Here is a 27,853-nt window from a genome sequence, read left to right on the forward strand (position 1 = left end):
AGAAAAGTAATCAGTCATATACTACCGCTCATAAGTCATCCGCATGCTTGATTGACCGGTGGTAACAATATCTTATACATGCAATAATAAATTAAAACAGTGATGTACAAATACTTTTTGTAGCCACTGCATAACAATTACGAACGCGAAACATACAACGATATTTATATGTATATAAAAAAATCGTATCCTAAATCTTCGACTTTTTACGCGGAGAATTACATATTTTTCAAGTTGTATCGAAATTTTAAGATCTTTCTGTATATTCTTTTTTCTAATTTTCCAATTATTATTTTTTAATTTTTTTCGTACGTTATCTCTTCTGTATCATCTGCACTTTCTCTCTCTTTTTCTTTTTCTGTGTTTCCCTGACACATACATGCATATACATGTCGGAATCAGTTTAGCATTGGCGAGATTGTTGATAGTGCTAAAAAAGATAAACGAGAGAGGAAAGATGTAGTGAATAAACGAGTAATAGAGAAAGGCGAGAAAAGTGCGGAGAAGCGAGAGAGATTGCGCGCAGGAGAAGGGGGCGGAAGAGAAGAAGGACGAGGGGAGAGAAAAAGAGATCGAATGATAAAGTTCAGATGAGCGAAACGAGGAAGAAGAAAGGAAGATATCGTCGCGATATTTCGGTTGCGGTTAAGCGTCGATAAGAGTTGGTGGTAATCCCAAGGTCTGGGTTTGCGGGCACCGTTGCATGGCTATTCTCAGAAACCTAGCTGTTTGAAGCGCGCCAAGCCCCCAAGCTGTTCGTGTGTTTCTCCGTTTAACTCATATGACAAATTCTCTTCGTATGTTAGTTCCATACATTATAGTTATTTCCATATATTAAGTTGCTGTATACCGTTAATCCATTAAGTAAATTATATCTTAAACAGAAATTTCTACAATCACGAAAATAAAAGTTGACAAGAATCGCCATAAAATCGAAATAAAAGAACAAATTCCAGTATAGCCATTTCTAGACAGAATTTGATATTGTCGTCTTTTTATATGGAATGTACAAATGCTTACAAACTCGATACCAGGATTAACTCATTTTTGTAGAAGTATATTGTCGCGTCTTGCACGAGGCCATAAAATATAATATTGATAATAAATTCGTGGATTTTTCATTAGATTGTCTTTAGAAATTTATTTATTTACAAATGTATGACAACATTTATTACAAATGTTCAGGTTCTATCTAGCGAGAAATACAATCGTATCACCGACCGCAGCGACATTAGCAATTTTTCGATAGAGCAACTCTTCCACGGAGTTGGAAAGCATTCAGAGTATAATTACTCGGTATCCGTGTAATAATCATCGAGCACGGTTAGATCAGCTGTTTCTTAACTTCCTGGGAAATTTTTGGAATTGGTACAAGCCGGCAGAAGGTGGAAAGATGATACCAGATTACAGGTAAAAATAGCATATGAAGAATAGATAGGTAGAAGTTCGACAGAGGGTTGGAATTTTGTGCTATTTAGCAGGTGGGCGGCGCCGAAAGCCGAGTGACCCTCCTCCTTTGATCAATTCGCAGAGAAATTTTTGGGTTTACCTTCTTCTATTGTGTAAATAGAAGCAGAAGATCGAACACGATAGACAAAATGTAAAATAAGTGGCAATGAATTATCAATGTTTTCGAATGATTTCAAGAAATATTTAAAAACTATTATACATAAAAAAATATATTTTTTTATTTATTCATTTAGTTCTTGCCATTCGGCTTTGAATGATTTCCAGTTTCCGTTTAACCCCCGTACATCACTTCTACGCCGTATATCAGTACGTACTATTTTTTTTATACTATAATTTATTTTTCTATTTTGTATTCCTAATTTAATCTATCTTATGCTATATAAAAGAATGTAGAATTCTATTTTTAAAATGACATCGACATTTTCCATTATTTCACTGCCATTGGTCCTCTACAATAGCTTGTTTTGATAAGGTTACGACGTATTGAGGATAAATACCTCAGGTAATTAAACGACCCCAGATTACCAGAACCCCACAGAGACTATTTTCTTCCTAATATTATCTGAAGTAAAGGACATATTTCTTGATTTTATAATCATAGAATTTGTAAAACCGTAATTCACAAGTTTCCCCCAAAACGACGAGTAGGAACAAAATCTGTGTATTGTTAAATGTTACCTCTTGGTTTACCGTCTTAATGTGGTTCTTTTATCTTTCGTGTTTATTATTTCATTGCTTGGTACCCTTATGTATTCTTCAATATCTGTTGACCATAATGACAAGGTACTTATTATTTTTTGACAATATATCTTAAGGCATCTATTTTAATATTTTGTGTTAAAAGTTGTATTTATTTAAACCTTTTAAAGGATTAGAAGATTGGCAGGATTATAAGGTTGGAGAATTTAAATACTTAATTCTACATAGCTATTACATATAGATAAGTTATCCAATTAGCAGTTAATTGATAAGTGGTCATTCTTTAACAGTTTCCATTGTTAGAGTTTCCCAATAAATGTAAAGAGTAGATGTCCTGATACTTATGGCTGAAATGTACCTCTTTCTCCATTTCGTCTTCCATTCTTTCCTCTTTCCACCTTATCAGTTCTCCTCATTCCTTTTACTCTTTACACGTCGCGTTTCTTGTTGTCCATCCCGTTCCTGCTGCTTCTTCACTTCCCAGGGTGATTATTTTTTCTGACTTCCCTTCGTCTTCATCTATCCATCTAAAAGAGGGGACTTTTGATAGCTGTTAGCGAGGGGTTCGAGCAATTTTTATTCTCCTCTCCTCCTCTATATGTCTTTCTTTCTTTCTTTCGACTGCTTCTCGGCATATTGCGAATTTCGATCTCCTGTACAGTGCATCTGCGACGGCTGCATGTATCGGAAGAATAGCAAGAACGACCAGACTGTCTTCTACACCCTTCAGGATACCGAAGGAACAGATGATGATCTCGTTTAGGAAGCTGTAAAGCCGTCTTGTTCTCTAGAATGCTTTACGGTTACGAGGTCATTATCATCGGCACTCTTCCAATACATTCAACTGTCTAATTGCTAATTAAAATCAGCATATTTTTCCAACAATCTTTCGTCTTTTTCGTATTTTTACGATTACATTACGATTATATTAGGTCATAAAATAAGTTCGAATCTCTTTACAAGAGTATCAAAGATCATTATTTCAAAACCAGGTCTATTTAACCCTACTACGATTCTCGAACTATATTCGTTTTAAGTTTTTTTTAACAGAGAAAAAGAGTTTTAATATTTTGAGAAAATCTTTAGGATAAAATTAAAATAAGAAGTAACGCATATCGGTCATTTTATAATTTTCCTAAACTCAAGTAAGTGAAATCAATAGTTCCATAAATCCTTCGAACTTAAATTAGACTAATAAAACATCTGGCATTAAATCTGCCTAACCTACAGATCCCTTGCTGGTATATTTTGTTGCTTATTATTTTTATATTAACTCTAGAACCTTATTAAGGTATTTGAAACTTTGTATCCTATGATTCATGTACCGCTACACTTTCCTTCTCGTAGTAAATTTCTATAAACTATTTATTATTGTTATAAGATTTTATACATCGACAGCACAAAATGTAAAAATACTTCTGTTACGTTCTTCTTACGTTTATCCAATTTTTATACGTATATCGATCATGTGCAATCTTTAGGAAACATTTCGTGTTTTCATCTCGTGAAACGTTCATGGAATGAACATAAGATGCATATACATCATATACCTGTATCGGTAGAGTAATGAAGTATCACTCAAACGCAACTTTTAACAGAATAATTTTTATATTCCCGTACTTATCAAATTATTTTACTTCCTATGTTACGCTTTCATTCGTAAAATCGAATTGATCGATGTATAGTATACTGTACGATGTATAATAAATATGTCAACGAATTTGTTTAAAAATAAATGATCATAGTGTATACTCGGAAATGGAGAGAATCTTGAAAGTGTAAAGCCCTCCCGTCAGGTATTACGTAAATGGCTCCCCACGTTTTCGTGCCGATGTGTGTCGTTAATGGAACGTCAATGGAACATCGTCACGATTATACGTTTGCGTAGAAATATACGTTTCACCCACCTACACGTATCTTCATGTATCTACACGTACACGATCATATCTTGTACACGCATGCGTGCATACAGCACACGCTCGTTTGGAAAGTGTCTGTTACATGTACACACGTATATGCACTTAGCGGTGCACCATCAGGGTACCCATGGTTGGCACGTGCCAACCATCACAATGGATACGACCATCTGCACTCTTTCTTATAGAAAAATCAAAGTCGTAGGGAGCCAGGCGTTTGCCCGATTCCAAGTTCCCAGTTCCCTTCCAGTCCGTTATACGTTCGAACCGTTCGTTTCCCGCGGAAGACGGTTTCTGGACCAGTACCGAGTGTGTACTTACACGCACACATAGGAAAGAAAAAACGTGATAAGTCTGGTTTTTTGATTTCGATGCTACGTTCAGAAACCATGTTAATCAACTGCATAAATGGAGAGGTAAAGAAAAATGACGATGTCGAAGACGATGCTTTTTTTAAATTTACCTTAAAGTTTATCGTTATCTACCTGCGTCATCTTCTCGTGACAAATGAACTTATAGAAGTAGGTCATTTGTTTCTTCAGAACTGTGTGTTAATCGTGTATCTAATGAAATGAAGAAATTAATAGAAAGCGGTGGGTATAGTATGATATAATGTATGATATGAGCCCGTTCACAGGCCAATGTGGTTAATACAACTTTTTGAAATTTCTGAAATTTTTATGACAAAGCATTTGATCGACGCTTGTCTCATATGTAATTTTATCAATCTCTCTCTACTTCTTCATTTGTGGAGTTAACCGAAAAGCAAATAACTAACTCGTATATAGCACTGATATATTGATAAGAATTCAAGTTTTCATAGTTTCATATCAGGTCTGTATACTTTTTAACGATTTTCCGCAAGTTAGCTATCTAAGTTGGATTAGAGATTGTCTCTAAAGCCGGTGTACGGGTATAACGTGTCGCGAGGATGGAGAAGGTGCACAATCAGCCAGCTGTACGTGAGGGGTGCCTTTGCAACCCCCGATATATGGCAAAGTAAGCAGCTGAGCTACCCCCATGGTCGCACTGTGCGTTACGCGCGTTCGATGCCCTATAGCGAATAATCTTCGCATATATGACTGTTGGGAACAGACCGATGGATCGTTCGTTATATTCCTTCGGTCCCTTATTTGTTCACCCTCTTTTCGACTTCTCTCCTCCGCTTCTTTTTTTTACTTCGTCTGTCTTCCAACTAACCTTCGTTTATTGCTTCAATACGTGATTACCACACCAAAGTGAGAAGTGTAAAGCAATAACCATAACTTTACAACTCAGACCAAGGAAGGTAAAAGATTTATACTTTAGATTTTAAATGATTTTGGTGATAAATGACCAGATAAATAATAGGTAATAATAAATAGGTAATAAAAGATAACATAAACAAATTACCAGGAAATCTTTGTTATTAAAGATATATGTATATTTATATTAAATAGAAAAAAAGAGAGCATTGTTAAAAATGTGCAATAAAATGTCCAGCAGGAAGCATCAATGGGATTTTATTAACGACAAGGATAGCTATGCATAAATTAGTGTGACGGAGTTATTACCTGCTTTCCCTATTTATCTCTTTTTCCTATTTATCCCTTTTCCCTATTTACTCCTGTGGTTAAACAAGATAAGACATTCATATGTACGCGCAAACATACGTTTCGAACTTATTTGAGCGATTGAATCTTACGAACGTGTACGAATACCTGGCGTGTCCGTGTGAAAATCTTTAAAGAATGCGAGGGTGGTATCGGAGATCAGGTGAAGCATTGTGATCGGTAGAATGAAAAAACGGACCGAGCTGTACCTGCTGAGAGCTGCATCCTTCGGAATGGTCGGTGCATCAGTCGACGGAAAGAGGAGCGTAGTAACAGAGAGAGACGAGAACAGGCCCTTTCAGTGCGAGCAACAACTCCTACGGTCGGCAACCTTTTCCGGCCTGGTATCGAAAGTGAGCTAGCCAGTGAATGACCGAGTATACACATAGGCACGAGCGCGAGAAAGAAGGGAACATAAGCAGCATAGATTTAAATGTTCCTTTTTTTCCTCTCCTTCTTCTTCTTTATTCGTCTTCTCCTCCGTCTTATCCTTTTCCTTCCTCTTTGAATATAATATATATGTCGGTTTGATAACTCTAGATATGTTAAATAATTCCTTTGAAAACGCGGTCTCTTCTATATTAATTAAATTTGATAATGAGTACCTTAGATATGGTCTTCTTTAAAAGCTTTCGAACTGGAAACAAATATACAATGGCCCTCGAAAATAATTTGGAGATCTACCGTAGAAAATTTTTACGTACATATTGCACGCGTTATATAAAACATTTCATAATTTTTAACACTGTAACGAGGCACGACCGTCATGGCTATATTGTTTAAATTAAAAATTTAATCCAATCCGATAATATATATATATATATATATATATATATTATAAAATATAAAATATATATAAAATAATATAAATATAAATATATATATATATATATATATATATATATAAACGTTGCGAATATGTAATTTACTGCAATCATAAGCTTACAATCATTAAAATATTAGGGTGGACATGAATAATAATTTTAAACATATAATTGTGTCAAAAAAGGAATATTATGTATTATTAATATAACGAGCAATTAACTGTTCATGTATGAGATACTCCGATAATCTTTATGGAGCGTATGCTTCTGATGAATATCTTGTAATTTCTATATACATTAGCAGACTCATACCAGATGTTACCAACGTAATCACGATACTCGAGTATCATATGTATGAGATACAATTGTACCTCATTACAATATTAATGAAATTTCGAAATGTTTTCTGTAACACGCGCCATGTATTCATGGAAGCTTCCTATAAATATTCAGATACTTTCGTGAGCTATTGAAGACATAATATTTTTCAAAGCCAACAAGTAAGCGAACGTACATGTATGAAGAAACCTGAAGTTACTAAGGTTTAAATAGTTAAAGAATTTTATCAATAGACTTTTATTTCGAAACTAGATCGAAGTTTACAAAGTCGTAAGGGGACATATGCAGACGCAAGTGTGCTTCTATATATATGTACATTTCATATAGATTTAGCGACTGGTAAATATCGGCGAACGATGGAGTAAACGAACAAACGGATGTAACGAAACACGGCGGCAAAGAGGCAGAAAAGGGCCCCCCATAGCGGTTACCCTAAAGAGTGGATTCCGCGTTCCGTTCTCCCTGTACGCCCTGAGAAGATTTAGGCGGGCCCTTTCCCAGTTACCGATTGGTCGGCCCTTTCTCCCCACCACACCAGGCTACTACATATAAAGACAGAATTCCCGCCAGGCCACTCAGATAGTGCGCGACTTTCCGGGTTGCCGTGTGACGGTTCGACTCCGCATTCGGTGTAACGAGTGGCGGGTTATCGTCCGAGTTTCCATGTACCGTCATTTTATTCTTTAATTTGATAAATACGGCCGTTCTGTATTGTGGTTTCGTGGCTCGCACAGTTCTTTTTCTTCTCGTTTATTATTGACTGGTTTTAATTGTGACTTCGTGTTTTGTCATTGATCGCTATGTTCTGGCAAAATGTTACTAATTCGTGTGAAGTGTGGCAATATACAAGGTATATATCATAATAAAGCTAATTTTCTGCTTCCGAGCTATATCGATTTTTCGTTTCTTTCGTCTCGTACTTTTCGTGTGAACGCGCGTGTGAATAGGTGTCTGTAAATTCAGTGCAAATTCAGTGAAGTATATGTACATAGGAGAAATTTGTTTACATTGCATCTACGTGTTTTTGGAATCCAATATGTTCGTAAAGAATTCTAAGTAACGTGTCCACAATTGCACCTACTAAAACTACATTAGGTCTTAGCCTATGTCTTTTACGTATTATACGCTCTTATTATACATGGATCAGTGATTTCTAAATTGCGAAAATAGATATACCGGTGAAATCAGTTTTGCGCGTCTGCTAAGTGCATGTGGTTCTCACGCGCAAGCGCATTCAGTTGGCGCGCTCTCGTTCTACCATATTTTCTCGTGTTGTACATATGTAAAGTATTCTGGCAGTAAGTTTCATTAATAAAACGGCTATTTGCGAACGACAACGTGTTTTTTTGTATCGCTCAGCTTTGTAAATCGTGTAAAATTCTATTTTAACATTGTGTAACTGTGTTTAAGGAAGAAGAAACGCGATTAATTTCGAGGCAATTTATAGAAGTTAATCATTCATTCACAGTAGAATATTATTGTGTGTAAAACATGTCGATAATATCTGTGGCAATATTCCTAAAGATGTGTTCAATGAAATTCAAGGTGCGTGATTTTCTTCATTTTGAGAAATCTTTTGTTTTTAGTTATAATTTCCAAAACATGTATCTTTATCGGGACCTAGTTATAGAGGTTAGGTTTATCATTGAACTGATATTGTATTCTTGTAATTGTATATACAATTGTATCTGTGTATATAAAGGTATGTAATAATTATTTCTTTCCTTTACAGCCTCTTTAAGGATGTATTTAACAATAGAGACACTTCGAACGGAGTAGTGAAACCTAAACCAAAAGTCCGCCGGCTAATTGGGATGGCTACGCGACGTTTTTCCTATCCAGAGCCAGTCTCGCCATCTACCGACAAAGAAAATAACAGTCCGCATGGTACTAGCCCGCAAAAGGTATCGTTATCAATACATATGTTCTTGCATATTTCGACTTCTTTTTCCATTTTTTCTTCTTTTTTTGTTACCCTTATTAATTCTAACTAGCGCTCTTTCATTAAATTACGGACAAGCGTAAAACATCACCTTTTATATCGTCGCGTTAAGAAAAATATGCACCTGTTCCTACATTATTCGTGGCTGTTTATCGCTCACTTTCAACATCTTGAATATATTTAAAATAGTTATCACATACGGGGGCGCGCGTCAAAATGACACTTCCGTTTCGGTTGTATTTTGAATTGAATTAAATCGAATCTAATCTGTCGATTAATCTAGACTCGGACTGAATTAGTTTTCGTTATCTGTATTTTGAACAACCGGCGTGTCACATTCTGAAGCACCATACCGGGTCGGTCTTTAAAATTCTTTTTTACATGGTCAAACGATAAGCGTCAAAAGATAAAATTAATTCGATAGAGTGTGATAAATACTCAAGTCTAATTAATGTATTTTGATGTGTAATAGGTCGTCGGTACAAGAAAGACCCGTCATCCTCTAGAAGATTGCGATCCGAATAGCCAAGACAGCGGATATGGAGCGAGCTTTATTGAGAGAGAGGAAAAATCGAGGCGAGATAGATTTCGATTTGCGGAGCCCCTGGCCGTTGCTCCACGTCGAATGTCTGTCGAATCTCGGAGTCCGATGGAGTCGCCGGTACGATCATCGCCACACCGAGCGCGAATCGCACGATGTTCCCTCTTTCGAAGCTTTTCATCTGGTTACGAGAGTATGGATGATGGGTTCAACGATCTGGTAGATACCGAGAATTTGGACGATGCAACGCAATTACCGAATGGTATCTCCACTTTACTCTGCGGCAATATCGTCGGTGCCGAGATCGCGAATACACCAACGAATCCTGACTCAAGTAATCAGAGCACGCCCGAGTATTCACGTACCTACTGCGGCACAGGCAGAACCTTCAGACGCTCATTGTCATTGCAATATGAAAAGGAAAATCAAAAGACTTCGTCGCTTTCGAAAGTACGTTCCTGCTTGTTTCGTTCTCCGAATGCGAACTCATCGACTAAGACTCTAGATTTCGACGATGGTAGCCCATTGGCGACGACTATACCCGTTGCACGACGTCGACGAATCACTGAAATTATCAACGAGAACACCGACGCAGATACTTTCAATTTGCCGTTTGCTCGAGGTTCGAAACGGTCTGAACCACTGATGAACGAGAGCCCGAGACTAGTCAAGAAATCCAGAAGATCCAGAAACTTCTTTGAAGTCGTCAAAGATTGTAGCAGTAGTGAAGCTATGATGTTCGAGATGCCAAAGTGTAGGTCGTTACAGAAGAGCTTGTCTACATCAGGAATAGAGACGGCAGCTGTAATAGAAACGATATCGACGGAAATGGAAATAGAGATGAAAATGGAAACGGATATAGAAATGGAGACAGAACCGGAAATTGGGGCGGAGGTAGAAGTGTCCTCAGAATTGGACGCACACGCGCACATCAAATCGGCTATTCATCGCAGCGTTACCGACACCGATCTCACAGGAGATTTCAGCAAACCATGCATCCTGCCATTAGCTGTTGGTCATCACGAAGATTTAAAATCAATTTCAGTCGATACCTTAGCCGCTTTAATACGTGGAGAATTTAACGATAGAATTAATTCGTTCGAAATCGTAGATTGCCGTTATCCGTACGAGTTCGATGCAGGTCACATTCAAGGTGCTCTAAATCTTTACAGTAAAGATCTCATCGAGCAATCCCTATTAGATCCACTGCAAAATACGCCTGAAATTGAACCAGATACGAGTAAAAGAAATATTCTAGTGTTTCATTGCGAATTTTCGTGGGAACGAGGTCCAAACCTCTCACGATTTCTACGAAATTTGGATCGTCAACGTAACAAGGAATATTATCCCGCTCTCTACTATCCGGAAGTTTATTTGCTGCATGGTGGATATGAGCAATTCTACAAGGAACAGAAGGAACTGTGTTCGCCACAGGGTTATCGGCCCATGAGACATCCTGATCACCAAGACGATCTCAAACAATTCCGAAGCAAAAGTAAAAGCTGGCAAGGTGAAAGATTAAGATTTAGTGGTTGTGCAACGCGTAGTAATCTCAAACGTCTAGGTTTTTAGTTAAGTTTCCATTTTCCTCATTATCGTTTCTGTCACTTATTTGATCTCCTCTTTTATCTCTCTCCTCTTTTATCTCTCTCCTCTTTTCACTTTTCTTCTTATCTTTCTTTTACCACCTCTTTTTTCTTTTTTTTCCTCATTCCTCTAATCTCTATTCTATTTATCTATAATTAGCAATCAATATGTTCGAGATAGAGAATTTGCAGAAAATTGTATAAAGGTGCAAATTTAAAAGTTAAAATAATGACAAAGTGGAATAAGAAAAAGGAAACCGTTTCCTTTTTGCGCGTGAAAATTGTACGATCGTTCCTACATATTACTGTAAATAATAGTAATTTCTCTAATTTGCGAATACGCTTAATTTTTTAGTTAATCAGTTGTAAAGAGATGATATAAAGAGCATGTACACGTGTACGATAAAGGACAACGACAGTAAAAATATCAAGTTAATGCGAAAAAGGTTAAATTACGAAAACAGTATTAATACGAAAATTGAAGTAAAACAGTCGTAGAACAAAATTGTATCATAAATACTCATTCGATATCGTATTTTCATCAGATTCGCATGACCTTGAAATGTTTTCGCATAAAAATTGATTGCAAACATTGTCGTTTTCTGACATTCTTGTTCGCCAAAGTTTAGCGCATATGTGTACACCAGTGTAAAGAAATTATGTTTAAGTGGGTTACATTGACTAAAGAAGAGTGTAGAGCAATTGTTTATAAAGAAATGAATATATCTTTAAATGTGCAAGCTTGTACGAATGTTGTATATGGATAGTTTATGTTGTATGACGTACGTATGATGTGTATACATGTACATAATACATGTGCGCGTATGCGTATATGTAGGAAGATATGTAGAAAAATCAAATATGTCTCTATTTAGTCTATGTACAGTGCATTATTTCATTATAATATAGCATTAAAATAATTTTGTTTCTGCATTTCTGTTTCTTTATTTGAAATTCGTATTTTATAATGCAAGTATCTGAACACCTGATGCAATTCGATCAAAAGATGGACATCTTTGTTATATTTGTAAAATTATTAAAGATTTCCATTTGAAATATAATGTACATGTTTGCAATAATTCAACAGATACGTTAATATTCTAATAAATATTCAATAATTAAAAAACTGTGTTATCAATACCTGAATTCCGATAGATGGCGTGTATTACAACGATGTTTACTAAAATGATTTCGTGCGCGTGATTGGCCAGTGCTACAGGCTTCTGCAATCTACTACGTATATAATGCGTATGCTGATCTATATAGAGTAAACATTCGCAAAAGGAGGGGACGATACGGACAAGAATCGACTACAGTGTGCCGGTTTCTAAGGTTGTTGCAAAGTCATTTGTATTTGTAGCTTCCATAATATTCTTTCTTTAAAGTTTAAAGTATTCTATTTATGAGTTAAAGTCCGTGTTGGATGTCATGCTGCTTTTAATTAACGCAAGTAATATCTATTAGAAAGATTGATCAAAACGTGTCACATTACTCTTCCCGATGTTGCGCGTAATAATTAGTATCGTAGAATACGCGATCTTTTCTTTTTTTCACCTTGCTTCGCTTGCGTTTTTCTTTTTTTGTTGTATGTTTTGTTTTCTTTGCGAGTTAATAAAATATTATCGACTATATGCAAAAACGGTTGCTCAGTATCGATCAAATTGTTTGTACGAATTGCCTATTGACCATTTGCGATAACCTCGCTGTATTTTTGGTTTGGTCACAATTGCAAAGAATTGATTATTTGTTAATTCCGTAGTCTGTCGTCTGTTATTACTTGGTGTACTTTCAGCTTCATTAATTGCAAGAAAACCTCTCGTTGAAATTGGAACTCGTCTTTTGTCGTCCATGGCTCAAGCGTTGCAAACTCATGGTGTCGTACCCGACGTTATAGACAAGGTCCCACAAAATGTACTGCAGGTCACTTATCCAAATAACCTTGCCATTGAAATTGGCAAAGTGTTGACTCCGACACAGGTGAAAGATCCACCTTCTGTTAAGTGGGATGGCGATGCAAGCGTTTTCTATACCCTTTGTATGACTGGTATGTATTGAAGGAATAGTAATTTTTATAGTAATTACACTGCAAGTCTTAATGTAATGTCATATTTTTGTTAACACAACTAAAGAAATGGTATCTATGTAAAAATTTCTTCCTGCCATTAAATGTTATAATTAGACTGCAGATTTTTATCCAGTCATAGGACATTTGAAAGCATAAAATTGCATAGGTTGCATATATAATAGTAGTTTTTAATTAACAGTTAGATTAATTCATTATATTTTCCTTCCAGATCCAGATGCACCAAGCCGCAAAGATCCAAAATTTCGTGAATGGCACCACTGGTTGGTAGGAAACATTCCTGGTTCTGATGTTTCCAAAGGCGAAGTACTCTCCCAGTACATTGGTTCAGGTCCACCAGAAGGCACTGGACTTCATCGCTATGTGTTCCTTTTGTATAAGCAGCCTCAAAAGCTTACATTCAATGAACCTCGTTTGACTAATCGCAGTGGGGATAATCGAGCAAATTTTTCTATTAAAAAATTTGCTGCAAAATACAAACTGGGAGATCCTATCGCTGGAAACATGTACCAGGCAGAATTTGACGATTATGTTCCACTTCTATATAAACAGTTAGGAGGTTAAGTACATGCTATCATGGATAGAATGAGGGATACGAAGCCTGGTATATAGACATTGGAGACTGGTGCGCAGATATTTTGTATGAAATTTGATATTAAACGCTCATTCATGTAGTACAAGCCCTTTTACATTGTATTGTGTAATATAACACCTGTACACAATGAACAAAAATAAATGAAGTTATAACGTATCATTGTAATATTTGATCCACCAGCACATTTGTTCCATCAACTATGTAATATATATATTGTATTATCTAATATTTAAGATCAATGATTTAATAGAATGATTAGTGTTATTCTCCTTTCCTCTTTAGAGGATTTTGGAAAGGAAAGAAGTTGTGAGGAAAGGAGCCAAGTAGCAAATAAGAGGACGCGAACATTCGCGAAAAGAGGGGGAGAACCATGGTCGTCCGACGCCAAATGAAAAGAAAAGTTAAATGCAATAGGAATTCTTGTCAGGTTATAAGCTAGGAAAGGGGTGGGGGACGTAGTCGGTAGGATAAAACGTTTCTACAGAGTCGAGCCTGTGTAGTGTGTCGAGGCTAAGTGTAACAGAACGAGATAAAGATGAAGTATTCCATGATAATAGGTACGTGTATATCCTTAATTAAAATCGAATCGCGAATACAAATATGTACCTAATTTCACTATTTTCGGATCGTTGTGTGCTAAATATGAGATACAAAATAAATTGCAGGAATTCTTGTCTGCGGTATCCATATTATCACCGGTACAGATACTCGTACAAAATTTGAGGAAGCACAAATCGTACCCGATATACTAGACACGGCACCAACAGAGAAGATCGAGGTGTAGTTTTTTTGAATAATTGCACTTAACGTTGGTGTGAGTCTGGGAGTGTAAATACAAGCGTATCGTAAGGAGAAAGCTGAATCTAGTAGGGATAGATGCGTGTGTCTGAATAGTTTAAAAGATGAAAAGTATCAAATAAATTATTTTATATAACTAAATGAAATTATTTAGTTATTTTATTTAATATTTATCTTATGGCAATAACGTGTATGGATTTGAGTTAGGTCAAGTACGGAGACAAAGTGATCGATTTTGGAAATGAGTTAACTCCCACGGAGACCCAAATGATCCCAGAGATTCATTACAAGCATGAAGGGGGAGTACTTTACACGCTTGTAATGACAGGTAAGTCAGCAGAGAGTAAACTCGTATAGTGTAAATTTATTTGGAGGCCAGAGACGATTCAAGTTAATTATGGAGAAGAACGCGACCTTATATACATTACCTTATCCTTGTGAAACTTTCGAGGCGTGCAACTCGCGACAACTTTCACCGAGTCGATGTGAACAAACCTGTTTCTTTCGTTCACTATTTCTTCTTTGCCATGGCTTTTGATCGATCGATGATTCGATGCCTCATAATTTGGTGTTCGTTAAAACCATTACTAATGAAGATCCTGACGTTCTCTCGTGCGTAGATCCTGACGTACCGACTAGGAAGGGATACAATCGAGAATTTCGACATTGGCTGGTCGGAAATATTCCAGAAGAAAATGTCGCGAAAGGAGAGGTACTAGCGGAGTATGTTGGTCCAGCGCCACCAAAAGGTAGCGGGAAACATCGATATGTCTTTCTCGTTTACAAGCAGAATCAAGGATCTATTACATTCGACGAGAGAAGGCTGAGCAACAGGTAAAATCGAGCGTGCATAGTAGATATATAATAGCTTGCGTGCTTTTTAATCCTTTGCGGTCGTATTGAGCTTCAATATAGACACCATGGTGATTAGAATTAATTTTCGTTGAACGGACGCTAATAGTACGATCAAAGGAATGTCCAAAGACTGAAGTTCGTAATCACTAGTTTCGATTTCACGGTGCACTGACCTAACTTGTGAGATCTTATTATCTCATTAAGGATCAAAGTTGCGTTAACATAATGTCCTAGTCGTAATTATTTTAATCAATTTACATTATTGAATCTTGTCTTTTTAAATGTATAACTGTGAAAGAAAATATCAAGAATTGTAATAAAATATCGCTTATTATCTTTCTCGGTGCTATTTTTTTGCACTTAAATTCTACAATCTTACATAATTTAAAGAAATTATAGTACGTATAATAAATTATGTACAATAAAATATGTGTTATGATAAACTATTGCTTGATCCTTAATAGGTTAAAAATCTTATATATTTCCAAAGCATGTGGTAATATAATGTACAACCTGACTGGTTCTTCGTTTTGATGGCTGAGAGCAGATATACGACCCCAAAGAATTAATTGTTTTCTATTAATTACTAGCTAATAACGTGTTATTGGTAAGTGATAAATCGCGAATTACCGGTTGATACGAATTTCAGGGATGGTCCTCAACGAAAGCGATTCAACATAAAGAAATTCGCAGAAAAATACAATTTGGAAGGGCCAATAGCAGGAAACTTTATGAGGGTGGAGTACGACGATAACGTGCCGACATACGCGAAACTTTTAGGATTTTAAGACAGACGATTTTAAGTCGTGCACCCGGCTTACGAAGGATACTCTTTTCATTGATATTTATAGGTGATGGTACGAAATAATTAATTGCCTGTACAAATACGACTACCGACCAACCGAGGGTACGATATACTCGATTTACAATGAGGATGGTGAAATAAGATAATAAACGTTTGAAGATGATAATAGATACGAGAAAATCGGTCGATTCGTTTATTTTCGTTGATTCTCGTTACAAATATAAAACGTATCCTATGTAAATTTCGCGACTCGTGGATGGCTTTGGTTCGCTCTCGGAGTCACTCCAAGTTCAAAAGTCTGGATCGTCTCGAGCGGGAAGTATTGTCAGTCTAACGTTGTTTGCTACCTTACTGGAAGCAATTTATAGACAGACAACGACCATTTTTTTTGTTACCCATTTATCGTTAATCATCATTGGGTACGATGACTAGAATACGTGATAAGCGTGTTTCTCTGGGACTTCGGCGACCGGTCGAGACGCAAATTCGTTAAGGAGCTGAGTCGCTAAGCGCGAAATGTGCTTCCGCCGCCTGAATCGGTTGCTAAGTTTAGCACGAATATAAAGATAAGTACGCCGCTAGGGATGCCGCGCGATCTGATAACAGACCGTGGGATCGATACAATAATTCGTCGACGCGAAGGAACTTGTTAAACGAGCATCTTCCACGAGAGACGAAACTGGATGAGTCAGGACGAGGCGGGAACGAAACGGGCTGAGCGGGATGCGACTTTTTGGACAAAGAACAAGGCAGGTAGAGAAATAGAGGAGGGTTTGCGAAGAAAAAAGAAGAAATTGAAAGGATATTTCGATGTCGTTCGTTCGAGAGTTTGGTCTCAAGGTAAAACAAGATCCGGATAAACGGTAATGTTCCAACAAAGCCGATGATCCCGTGTGTCGCCCCATCCACCATTGCCCTTCCTGAGCTTCGTCTTTTTCGCAGTGCCAGCTACAGTAAGCGTCAGTTGAGTAGGAAAAAGATGGTCTCGGGCAGCCTTTAGGACGTTTTGAACCTTTGCTATCACAGCAGTCGATTCGCAATTGGTTTTCTTGTGATGGACTCCGCTGGTATTGGTAACATTCATAGATCATCGATTTAACGATCATAAAAGTATTTCACTAGAGAGAGATACGACGTGTGGAAAGACAGAGGTGGTATATTTCCTATAATCGTTAGATATCTGTTGGAATACGATAGGACGCATAAAGGAGGCATAAGTTTAAAGGAGGAGGCAAAAAGGAGAGTAGAAAAGAAAGAATTATTCCGACTCACCATTCTCCGATGTGAAAAACTCTGGGCGCTCGCATCATCATCGTGATTAAACCAGATTCTGTACGAGGCGCGATTCCGGGTCCTTTGCTCGGTGGCATACAAGTTTGCGCGATATGTTGAAGACTCCAGTCCCAATTGTAATCGTCGTACGAACAGAACTGGGCGGCGCACTTTCTCAATTTGTTCCAAGTGACGCGATTAAACGCCATACCCATGTTGTGTTTGCTCGAGATCCAAGGAATCACTTCAGCCTGAATGAAATATCACGAACGCGGTTCTTAAGATGTAATTACAGTATCATAGCGAGGATAAAACGAAATAGGAAGATCGCGGGACGATCGGTGCGCGTGAGCGCGTGCGCGCACGCGCGTGCATGCTACTGCGTATTAAATATACAACAGAAATCTCATACAACGCGACTTATTGTATACATAGGTCTCATCAATCGCTGTCTAACAATGTCGAGCTTTCTTTTCTGAGATTTACGAATATACGTTGAACGATCACTCGAAGCTTGCTTTAGCATCATGCGCAACGGCGTGATAAATTATCGATCACGAATCTATCGGAGGACGATCAAATTTCGGGAAAATCGGAGAAAATGACGCGTGCGTGCGCACGTGCGCGCCCGACTTCGTAGAGATAGGGGGAAGGATGGAGAGAATTGCACGCATAACGAGGGTCGTCGAAAGATGTCGGCAACCTTTTGATAATGATTGTAGAGTTCGGGTAGGAGTTGGAAAGCCCATGCGGAGGCAGATTGCACGATCTGTGCGTTGCGTGCAATTGGTAGGATGGCGGCAGCGCCAGTGTTGCTAGCGATGACATTTCCGCTAACGCTGCTGTTTTTGCTGTTGCTCGCCCCAGTAGGAGTACTATTGCTGCTACTGCCGGTGCTGCTGCTCCCACTGCCGCTGTTGCTGCTGCTGCTTGGGATTCCGTTGATTCTTCCGCTGTCACTGGTACCGACGATGTCTTCGGCTTTAGCCGACTGTTGCCTCGCTGATGCTTCCCATCTTTTTAATCCACGCAGTAGCTCCTTTTGCAGGGCGCTGTTGACGCCAAGGAACTAACGGACGAGGCGTGCGTGAAACATCGACACACAGATATTCATACTGAAATCGAGCTAATGATTCGATACGACGATAATTCGGTATGCACCCATCGTCCAACGATTCTTACGCGGTCGCGTTCTCGCGACACATTCTTTATTTATTTAGATCGATTCGAATTTTCCTACCTCTCGCGCCCTAACTTTTCGTTCCTTCGTTCCTTTTATCTATCCCTACTCTTAGCTAACTCTCCTTCCCTTCTTTGTCTTTTAATAATAAGCACGATTTGTCGCAAACGCGGCGGTGAGAAGAGGAGAGCGGAGGAAAGAGGAGAGCAAAGAGAGGGAGAGAAAGAGAGGGAGAGAAAGAGAGAGAGAGAGAGGGGGGGAGAGAGAGAGAGAGAGAGAGAGAGAGAGAGAGAGAGAGAGAGAGAGAGTGCAGCTGTTAAGTCAAACAACCACACAATAGAATCACAAACAGAGATCACATGGGAAAAATATTGTACGTTTAATGTTTGTTGATTTTCTGGTTTGTATGTCATCTTGATAACTAAAAAGAGCTATTTTAAGTATGAAACAATTAAAGAAGGGAATAACCTGATAGATTCGAAGATATACAAGTGTTTCGAAAGTGGATGATAAGCTCACAATGCTTCGCGAGAAATCTTTAAAATTCTCAAGATGATGGCAGGAACGGATATCTATCTAATCCTATAATCAAATGCAGAGATAACTTTCACGTGATATTAGTCGACGATGAATTGAATTTTGGAATGATTCTATAAAAAACAGACAGTGTCGCTTATATGTGTTTTTCACCTGTGGCCTTCGAATCGAGCGAGAGATCAGTTGAAATGAGAGATCACAGTGATCGAGTAGCGAGGAATATGGATCGTCGAAGCAAGTAAGAGGTCGCGCAAGCTAACGGTTCGCGAAGCACGATTTTTCGATTGCATATCTGGTTAGGGAAGGAGGTGTCGAGTTCGCGCACCGAACGAATAAAGCGAGAATGGTTAGAGCGATTAAAACGATTTGAGCAATTAGAGCGATCAGAGCGGTTAGAGCGATTGGAGCGATTAGTGCGACGCGAGTGAATCTCTCACCTTTCGACTGAAATCGGCAAAATAATTGTAGGTTTTGAGATAGGTGCCCAGGGACAGGACGTTGCATCTTTTGCAGCTATGTTTACAGGTACGTTCCATCAGTCGGAGAACGTGCAAGAAATCTTCGGCCACGTAGTGATCTTCCTCGAGGAAAAGAACTATGCCGGTGTGATTTCTCGTGATCGATAATTGATCGAACACGCGGTTCGCTTTCCACCACCAGTGATGCTTCGTCTGCGTGAATTTGGCTTCTCTGTAGTGTCCATAGAGGTCCGGATGCTTTGCGTTGATGCAGCCGAGATTCAGAGCTCTGTGGAGTTGCGAGTTATAGCGGCGAAGATGTGCAGAGAAAACATACACCATCGCTCAAAAGTCTTGGGACAGTTCCTATTATATTAACTCAAAATTGGAAAAGATTAAAGCTTATTATGAATAATAACGGTACGAAGAAATAATATTTACGCGATAAAGAAATTATGCGTTACTAATATATTAACGATTTTATCAGCGATTTAAAATTCATAATCTACACCAAATAACGCAAAATTTTATTAAGAGAAGGAGATGTCCTAACATCTTTGAGCGAGAGCGTGTTGGTTCGTCGAAGATTGTCTTCGAGTAGATAAAGACAGGATTTTCTACAAGTGCTAGACGCGAAATTTTAGAATTGAGACGTACGCTCGCGCTGTCTTCTTTAGTTAAATTCTACCTGTTGTGTCTATAATATTTCATATCTCGAAATATTCGCGAAAAATGGAGTTTCGTAATTTTCATTCTCTTGTCTTTGTTCTTTCTCGTTCAATTTCAAATGATTAGTGATTGTTACAACGTAGACTACATTAAAAAATTACACTAGAAATATATATATAATAAAAATATATATAATATAAATAATATATATATATAATAAAAATTACATTACATTAAAAAATTATCTGTAATTATAGAACGAAATTTAATAGATAAGTAATTATTTCCTTGTAAAGGAAGATAGAAACTGATCTAAAGAAGCTGACGCATCTGACCTACAAGAACCTGACGCAGGTGCGTGCATATAGAATGTAACGACGACAATTAATGATCCTACCTATTACTTTTATTTTACAACCTCATTGCATTGTTTCCATTTATAATTCTCTCCTTTATTCTAACAGGCACACGAGTGTTTGAAAATTACTACTAAGAAAACAGAAGCACGTTTCTTCGTTGCATCGGTACAAATACGTCTACTGCATGCAGCAATAATATGTAAAAGTTTGCAATCAGGTAAACATTTTACTATATTCTTCAAACTGCCCTAAATTCTTTTACGTATCTATTGGAATATAATTTATTTGATCAAAAACTGTTTTACTCGATTATATGCCAGGTAGCGATCACACAATGGCCCCCTATAATCTAGCGCTCATTAAAAATCCCGTCTTAAGAACACTGCGGTTAACGCATTCGATGAAGAAGAGAATTACTCACTGTTCTTTGCGAATGTTTCGAGGGCAATCGTTCGGATCTTCGCCGGGAAACGTTCGAGGATGAGTCTGTATGCTGTGAGGGTAAAATATTTGCATGACACGACAGAAGTCGACACTTTGTACGAGATAGTTGATGTCCGGATGCCAAACGTCGTGGCTAAAGACCAGAAGGGTTTGCTCAATCCCTTTCGCTTGAGCCAACGACACGATCAGGTGTCTGAGGTAGGTGAGCCGTGTGTGCACTTGAATCACTATTATGGGAGCGTCGTTAGCCAAAGGACCGAAAGACTCTTCGTTGTACACTCTTTGCTCGGCATTCGCCCTTTCTATGTTTCGACGAATCTCCGTTATTTCGAACTCGGTTAACGTTTCTGTGCTCGCGTTCGTTAACGTCGAGGAAGAACCATTTCGACGATCTTTCAGAAACCTGGAAGAATAACTCTTTTTCTTTCTTTCTTTATCCCTCTTTGCCAACGTCTTACTTATCTTTTTTCTTTCGCTTGTCTTTTTTTTTTTATTATTTTCGTACGTATTATCGTACGTACAGGCGACGAGGATTTTTCTTGAAAATGGTGAAAAGGCGTATTTGCACGGCCTGATTTACCTATGTAATTCTTGCGGTACGAGGGAGAACAGCGTCTCGTTTGACGAGGCCTGTCCAGCGGAATCTCGGCCGGTCAGGCTGATCACATGAAGTTGAAGCCAGAGGAACGTCGCCAGGAAGATGAAGACGAGCGTCCTCAGGAAAGTTCCGCGTGCCGATCTCACCGTCCCCAGAAACGCCACTCCTGCAAATACCGTGTTATTCCGCAGTCTCGCTAATCAACGGCGTTAACGAAGCAGTATGTGTGTACTATCGTTTAAAAATATTTGAAACTTCGCTTATCCTTGACAACATGTTTAATTGCAAAATTACGAATATACATTAAATTGCAAAGGTTTTATTTGTTAGTATCATCATGGCTATATACAATAGCATATAAAATTTTATTATTATTTTTATTATTAAAATTGTAAAACGGATATTAAATTGATTTTTAAATGTCAAATTCCGAGTTCGTTCCAAAGGCATCCAATAATAAATTTGGCATTTGTAATTGTTAAATCTTGTGCAAATACTTTGTTACTTAATAAGCTCTTCGGCTTCGATATCTTTAATATCCGAATGATAAATCACGCTAAGCAAGATCTAATGCAAGCAGTTTAATGTAAATCGTATGCAAATAGTAATTGTAACATGTAATAAGTAGCAAATGTAGTAAATAGTAGTTTATATCGATAAATATTATTATTAGACGTCTAACGAACTGTCAATCTATTGATCCCATAAAAAGCTAATAAATTCTAATTCGAATCATTAATACATTACTTCGAAAAAATTTAAATGTTCTTATCACTAATTAATCAGAGTGGCAGGATAATCTTTGAACGATGATACTGATATTTTTTCTTATATTCGACAAAGAATAGGATTGTCTCTCTTACCTCTCATTCTGGCATTTCTACGCGTCCGTTCTGCAACAGTATAACACAGTTAATAGACTAAATCGTCATTTCTCACGTCTATTGTATCATTTAATGAGCGAAATAAATTTGTATGCAAGTTCCATTCCTTTAGTTATGCTAACAGAGGATATGGAATTGCATAAAAATCCGCGACAACTGTATAAGAATATCATTAAATGATACGACGAATGTAAGAATTTGGGCCTAATTAATTAGCATTTAAAATAAAATAAAATTAATTAGTGCGTACATAAATAGGGTTCGAATACTTTTCGTAGCCACTGTATTTGATAGGAGGTAAATCACCGTCTTACCTCGTATCAGAGAAAAGGCGCGACGGATGGTCCCTCATTTCGACGAAATCTGCGAAAAAAGAAACGAATACGAGCACTGATAAAAACGAGTAGCATCTCTTGCATATATTTATACTTGTATCTCTTCTCGTATTTCGCTGAGATCGCGATTTCGACCGCCACTACGACCACGACAACAACCACGACTACGATCACGAGAACGACGATGAAGGGATGAATTTGTCCATGATCGTTTGAGCTCGGTAGGCGTATGTCGGCCCCCCCAAAACAAAAAAACAGAAATCGTGTCAGGGGGCGTAAACGATTAGTATTGGAATCTCAGTTGCTATCGGTCACTGGAAATTACAGTTTAACAGATCTTCTTTCACACGGAGATACGTGAATCGCGATACACACAGAGATACGCGTCCGAGAGTAAAACGAAGAAAAACACTGTACATGCAACACATACTTATTTAATATAATAGCTGGATGTCGATCATTCGTTTCTTCGTTAAAAATATCTTCTTGCGTGAAATACACGTTTTTGAACGAAGATCTTCTTTGGAGAATCGAATGAGATCGAAGCTTTGCTTTCTTCTTCGTACGCTGAGTCTCTCGCAAGCCGAACAGTTCAACTTTATTTTTTATCGATATACGCGATCGATATTCGATGCTGAGAAGTAAACTTAAAAAACAGTGTTTGCAACATCATCGTTTTTCTCTGACATTTTTGAATTCATGAAGTTGATCGATACGGCTTCTGAATAGTTCATACGCCTATCGTGGTATGACGTATATAATGGATATTTAATGACGCATAGAAACCTTTATGTAGCAACTCCTATGAGATAAGGTATCGTGATACTAATTTTGTGCATCCAGCCGTCAGACTGGCGACTCTTCCTACGAAGACAAAACATAGGAAAGAGTTGTTTTATTCGTGCGAGAGTTATAACATCGCTGAGTCCGTACGGTTCTCTCTTATCATTCTGTCAGTTGCTTTCTTGATATATAGTTACGCATATTTCTATCACTCTTGAATATTATATCGTACGCTGTATTGGCCAGAAATTCTTGGAACGAGAGGCAATAAGGTGAAAACAACGGAAGAATTTCCCGAAGTCGTTTGCAATTTCTTTAAATAATACGCGGAAAGCATCGCTTTTTCCTCTCGCCTTCAGTATTCTTCTTCTATTCTCGTATTATGTACTGTCGTGTACGAGCCCAAACTTTCCTTGTCCTTCTTTTAGCCTCTTTATCTGATAGCGAAGAAGAGGAAGCTTTAATCTCATCCGTTTTTCCAAAAAGGATCTTCGTCCGAAAATGCGTGCTTCGCGCAGCAACCTTGCTCAGTTTCCATTCGTTCGTTTCATAGTCGAGAATATCTATTCTAATGTCTATTAGAATGCTAACTCTAATACTTATTAGAATGGAATATCTATTTTTGACGAAGAAACAAATAACGTCCACCTACCCTATTACATATTTATAGGAGCATGCCGTGTCGCGTATCTTCCTGTCTTTCTTCCTGCATTTTAATCCTGTTCGCTTATTTCATACACCACGCATCTCGATACACGCATCTCTGTGTGGAAAAACTATAATTTGCAGAGATATCGAGCACACTTGGACCAATCTGGCGGTATCGTATCGTTAACTTCGTTGTTCGTCGCTTGATAGCTATACCTGTTGTCAATTCCAATTATTATCAATTGGTATATAATAATAATAATAGTAATAAGAAGAAGAAGAACAGTAATAATAATAATAACAACAAGAAAAAAACTAATCGCGTTTCGAACGCACGAATCTCTTAATCGAGTTACTTAAGTATCCCTATTCGACCTTCTGTCTTTTTTTTCTTCCTTTGCTTCTCTTCCCTCTTCTTCCTTCGTTTCGAATGTTCGTGTATCGGTTGCTTCCGGCGATCGACACCGGTTCGCGATCCGTTTCACTGAACGTCATGGAAGTAACAGAGGAGAACGCGTTTTCTCGTGTTCGGTCGACCCGTCGACAATTTCTTTCTACCGCTTTTTCTTCTTTTCGTGGCGGCGCATACGAAAGACGATGCTTCGGCATTAACTTTATTTTTAGTACGGCACGCGGACTTATAGAAAGTTGGAAGGGGAGTGTAAAGGAGGAAGTGGAGAAGGAGAAGGAAGACAGAAGAGGAAGGAGGCTCGATGGAGAAGGAGAAGGAAAACGAGGAAGAGAAGAAAGAGGAGTGGAAGGTGTGAGAGGGGCAGGGGCAGCGAGTTAGTTGCATTAACAGTGAATGATGCCAATCAAAAACGTACCAAATGTCTGGGCAGCTTATGCGATCGGCCTTGATCGACGATTACCATAGATTATCGTCTAATCGGCGTGCCTTGTGATTTAGTTACGCGACTGAAACGATTCCAACTATTAAAGCGTAACGTTATAACGCGATGTAAAGTAGCAACACGCACTTTCCATTGTATTTGGTTGCTCTTCTATACCCCCGGACACTGTCGTTGTGTTATTCTGATAACTTTGATCGTGCTCGGCGTAAGATTGAATATATTTAACGCGATCGAAGGAGGAGACAGAGGAGGTGCACCCGAGTGCCTTCGTAAATGCAATGACGAATCGCATTACTTGACTGTTAATCAGTTGCATGGATCGTCGATCGTAGATCGAAGTTCTCTAGAGCTGCGCGCGTCTCTAGCGATACATAAATATCAAGTTCGTCCTCGAATATCCCGCTACGGGAAGCGAGACACGAGCTCGGGTGAGTCAATTTTCTCTTTTTGAATCCGAGTTCGATCCACGTGTGCCAACAAGAAATATAGGAAAACGAGCGAGAAGTTCCGTAGCGTGGACGTTGCGACAAATATCGAACCGTGTTGGATGAAAGAGTACTTTCAACGACGACTACGACGACGACAGTGACAAGCACGAATACGACGCTAGGCACCTGGGTCTCCCTGTAGGGACCGCGAGTAGTTTTCCGTAGATGAGCATCGAGTGGCTCGATATCCCATTTTGCCTGGTGCCTGGCCAATGTAGGTCAGCTGAGTTGGCTGGTTGACGCGAAACAATGCGGATATCCGTGAGGTAAGTTAATAGCGATATCCTCTTCTTGCGAAGCAGCGAAATGACGTAAAGGGGGAAAGAGGGAAGCGGCAAGACACTCGACACAGAAGCAGCGCAGCGATAAAACGCTTAAACCTTCCCGTTTTCTTTTCTCCCCTTCACGTCTGCTTCCACCGCATCTTTGTTTTCGTCCGTGCCTATCGTCTTGGACATTTCACCTCCGCACCGCGGTCTCTTGCTTTTCCTGCCGTATTTCACCTCTCCATCCCATTATGTCTCTTACACTTCTCTTTCTCCCTTTCACGTTCCTTCTGTATTTATCTTTTCAGATTAGAATCTCGAAACGAAGGTCGAAGCCTCGTGCACGTCCGACAGCTTGGTGCTCGAGCCACCGTTGAGATTCTGCCACTTTCTGCCACTTTTTACCCTCGGCGAGATCGAGCGTTACCGTGGTCGTTGGCTCATCCGCGACCGACTATCGTCGTCTTGTTCACTATCGCCCGGTTGGCAGAAAAATCACGATACACGAACGCTCGCGTGCAGGGTATATACACACGCGAGAGAACGAAGATACGCGAGCCGCTAACGAACACGCCCGCACGCTCCGTTACGTTTCCTGCGACGGTTAATTCGCTCGACGCGCAAATGCAAACGACTGAACTCGAGACGGTCACGCGTCGCTTTCAAGGTAAACCGGAAAACTCTGTTTCTCGCGCTGCCGTGCAGTTTCTTAACTGCCATCGTTTTTCTTATTACACGGATGGAGGGAGGCGCACATGTGGAGAAGAAGAATACAGGTAATGGTAGAAGAGGAGGATGGAAAGGCGTAAAGTATGGAAAAGCGTGAAACGGAAAGGCGAAAACAACATAGCGGCTCGTGAAACAACGGTGTTACAGGGCGGGTAGAGAGTAAGTAGAGTAGGGAATTGGCCGGATAGAAGGTCGACAAAGTCAGAAAGGGTGGCGAATGACGTGAAACCTCGTGGAGAAACAAAGAGAATGGAAGGGGTTTTATGTGCGCTTACGCGCATATACACGTAGAAAAGGAAAGCGAGAAGGAGAGAGGGGTAGAGAAACTAAGGGAGAGAGAAAAGCATCGGGGTTGGTGAAATATCGATTAGAGTGGCAGGTCCGGGACAAAAGCTCGGGCTCGGGCACGAGCTTGAGGTCGGCAGCCATCGTCTGGAAAGGGGAATGTCGCTTTCTTGCGCGTAATAGCACGCCTGCCGGCATCGTTGCCTCCTATTTTCTTCTACTTACGTAGGTCCACCGTCTAGAAAAGTTGCCCCAGAATCGGCGTATAAATCTCACGACCGCACGAGACTCGTTTTCCAACCGATCACGTATCGACGAGCCTGTCAGGATAGATCGCGAGAAATGCGAGGCGGGAGAACCAGCGGCGAGTCATCGCGATCTGTCGCAGTATTCGGTTTGTTTCGATGCACCACTCCAATTTCCCTTTCCTCGCGTCTTTCTTCCTTCCTTCCTTTCGTCCTTCCTTTCTTTCCTTCGCGTAGATTCCGTCACCGTTCGCACGACTTTCGCTCGAAACTGCGATCGCATCGACTTCCTAGAAGAGGAGAGCGAGCGCGCGGCCGCGCGATCGCGACCCCACCCACCCTTCGCTTTACCTTTCCTTCTCGTCTGCACCACCACTTTACACCGTTGCTCTCGTTCCACGCGGCCACGTCCACACGGGGGTGCGATTTCTAGTCACAGCCGATCGATCTTTTCCGTCCTGCCATCCCTCGACGGCAGCGGACGTCGTTGCCTCGGCGCCACTGCTCTCTTGTACATAGACGCCTACGTCGATAAACTACGACCCACGTTTATCCTTTCTCCACGGGTAAAACGCTCTTGCTCGCTTTTCTCGCGGCGGAGCCACTCGCATCTATGATTTCTGCTTTCTTTCCTTCCAATTTCCACGAGCTTCTTCGTATTCCTTCAGCCACATCACTACCTGTTACCGTGTACTTCTTTCCTCGACCATCGAGTCGCGCGACTTATTCGAGGCTCTATACAACAAATATTTGGCGGATTTAACAAATAGCGTT

General features: G+C 39.2%; 4 protein-coding genes and 1 long non-coding RNA gene across 17 annotated transcripts in view; 4 read left to right on the plus strand and 1 right to left on the minus strand.

The window, feature by feature from the left end:
• LOC132911792 (uncharacterized) overlaps positions 1 to 11,842 on the plus strand; it is a 39,581-nt gene extending 27,739 nt beyond the window's left edge. For all 3 annotated transcript variants that reach the window (XM_060968731.1, XM_060968729.1, XM_060968730.1), the window contains 2 exons: positions 8,573 to 8,744; positions 9,255 to 11,842. In XM_060968731.1, coding sequence (XP_060824714.1) covers positions 8,573 to 8,744; positions 9,255 to 10,895 — 1,813 coding nt within the window. In that variant the 3' untranslated portion in view covers positions 10,896 to 11,842. The remainder of the gene's footprint in view (positions 1 to 8,572; positions 8,745 to 9,254) is intronic.
• A 264-nt stretch (positions 11,843 to 12,106) lies between these two features.
• Positions 12,107 to 13,743, plus strand: LOC132911802 (protein D2-like). 2 transcript variants are annotated; one of them, XM_060968763.1, is made up of 3 exons: positions 12,107 to 12,252; positions 12,702 to 12,953; positions 13,204 to 13,743. In XM_060968763.1, exons 2-3 carry the CDS (start codon positions 12,758 to 12,760, stop codon positions 13,554 to 13,556), a joined length of 549 nt encoding a protein of 182 aa, XP_060824746.1. In that variant the 5' UTR covers positions 12,107 to 12,252; positions 12,702 to 12,757; the 3' UTR covers positions 13,557 to 13,743. The 2 variants fall into 2 exon arrangements, with proteins under 2 accessions (XP_060824746.1, XP_060824745.1); XM_060968762.1 differs by having other exon boundaries at positions 12,197 to 12,359.
• Positions 13,744 to 13,865: 122 nt separating this feature from the next.
• Positions 13,866 to 16,225, plus strand: LOC132911803 (protein D2-like). The gene is made up of 5 exons (XM_060968764.1): positions 13,866 to 14,144; positions 14,253 to 14,365; positions 14,593 to 14,713; positions 15,006 to 15,219; positions 15,890 to 16,225. Exons 1-5 carry the CDS (start codon positions 14,123 to 14,125, stop codon positions 16,026 to 16,028), a joined length of 609 nt encoding a protein of 202 aa, XP_060824747.1. The 5' UTR covers positions 13,866 to 14,122; the 3' UTR covers positions 16,029 to 16,225.
• LOC132911796 (alpha-1,6-mannosyl-glycoprotein 2-beta-N-acetylglucosaminyltransferase) lies at positions 16,216 to 27,819 on the minus strand. Of its 10 annotated transcripts, none has more exons than XM_060968746.1 (10): positions 27,060 to 27,415; positions 24,217 to 24,428; positions 22,761 to 22,809; positions 22,426 to 22,455; positions 21,545 to 21,728; positions 20,942 to 21,367; positions 19,472 to 19,781; positions 18,021 to 18,386; positions 17,318 to 17,568; positions 16,216 to 17,109 (listed from the first exon to the last, which is right to left on the minus strand). In XM_060968746.1, the coding sequence occupies exons 4-10, from the start codon at positions 22,430 to 22,432 to the stop codon at positions 16,881 to 16,883; spliced, it is 1,773 nt and encodes a 590-aa protein (XP_060824729.1). In that variant the 5' UTR covers positions 22,433 to 22,455; positions 22,761 to 22,809; positions 24,217 to 24,428; positions 27,060 to 27,415; the 3' UTR covers positions 16,216 to 16,880. The 10 variants fall into 10 exon arrangements, with proteins under 10 accessions (XP_060824729.1, XP_060824733.1, XP_060824730.1 ...); XM_060968750.1 differs by having other exon boundaries at positions 22,697 to 22,809; XM_060968747.1 differs by lacking the exon at positions 27,060 to 27,415 and adding an exon at positions 25,040 to 27,023.
• On the plus strand, positions 20,244 to 20,948 carry LOC132911811 (uncharacterized). Its single transcript, XR_009659084.1, has 3 exons — positions 20,244 to 20,515; positions 20,626 to 20,737; positions 20,841 to 20,948. It is a non-coding gene; the product is annotated as an uncharacterized LOC132911811 (long non-coding RNA).
• Positions 27,820 to 27,853: the final 34 nt, after the last annotated feature.

This window comes from Bombus pascuorum, chromosome 11 (genome assembly GCF_905332965.1).
Source record: "Bombus pascuorum chromosome 11, iyBomPasc1.1, whole genome shotgun sequence".
NCBI classification, from domain to species: domain Eukaryota; kingdom Metazoa; phylum Arthropoda; class Insecta; order Hymenoptera; family Apidae; genus Bombus; species Bombus pascuorum.

Bases quoted from the DNA above. Each gene is read 5' to 3' on its own strand.
- LOC132911803 (XM_060968764.1), top strand. From the start codon at position 14,123: ATGAAGTATTCCATGATAATAG. The intron at 14,366-14,592 runs GTGTAGTTTTTT...GATTTGAGTTAG, and splicing joins CACCAACAGAGAAGATCGAG to GTCAAGTACGGAGACAAAGT. The intron at 15,220-15,889 runs GTAAAATCGAGC...TACGAATTTCAG, and splicing joins GAGAGAAGGCTGAGCAACAG to GGATGGTCCTCAACGAAAGC.
- LOC132911796 (XM_060968749.1), bottom strand. The intron at 19,782-20,941 runs GTGAGTAATTCT...GCAACTCCACAG, and splicing joins CGAAACATTCGCAAAGAACA to AGCTCTGAATCTCGGCTGCA. The intron at 17,569-18,020 runs GTTGCCGACATC...TATTTCATTCAG, and splicing joins TCTACAATCATTATCAAAAG to GCTGAAGTGATTCCTTGGAT.
- LOC132911802 (XM_060968762.1), top strand. From the start codon at position 12,338: ATGCTGCTTTTAATTAACGCAA. The intron at 12,360-12,701 runs GTAATATCTATT...GTGTACTTTCAG, and splicing joins GCTGCTTTTAATTAACGCAA to CTTCATTAATTGCAAGAAAA. The intron at 12,954-13,203 runs GTATGTATTGAA...TTTTCCTTCCAG, and splicing joins CTATACCCTTTGTATGACTG to ATCCAGATGCACCAAGCCGC.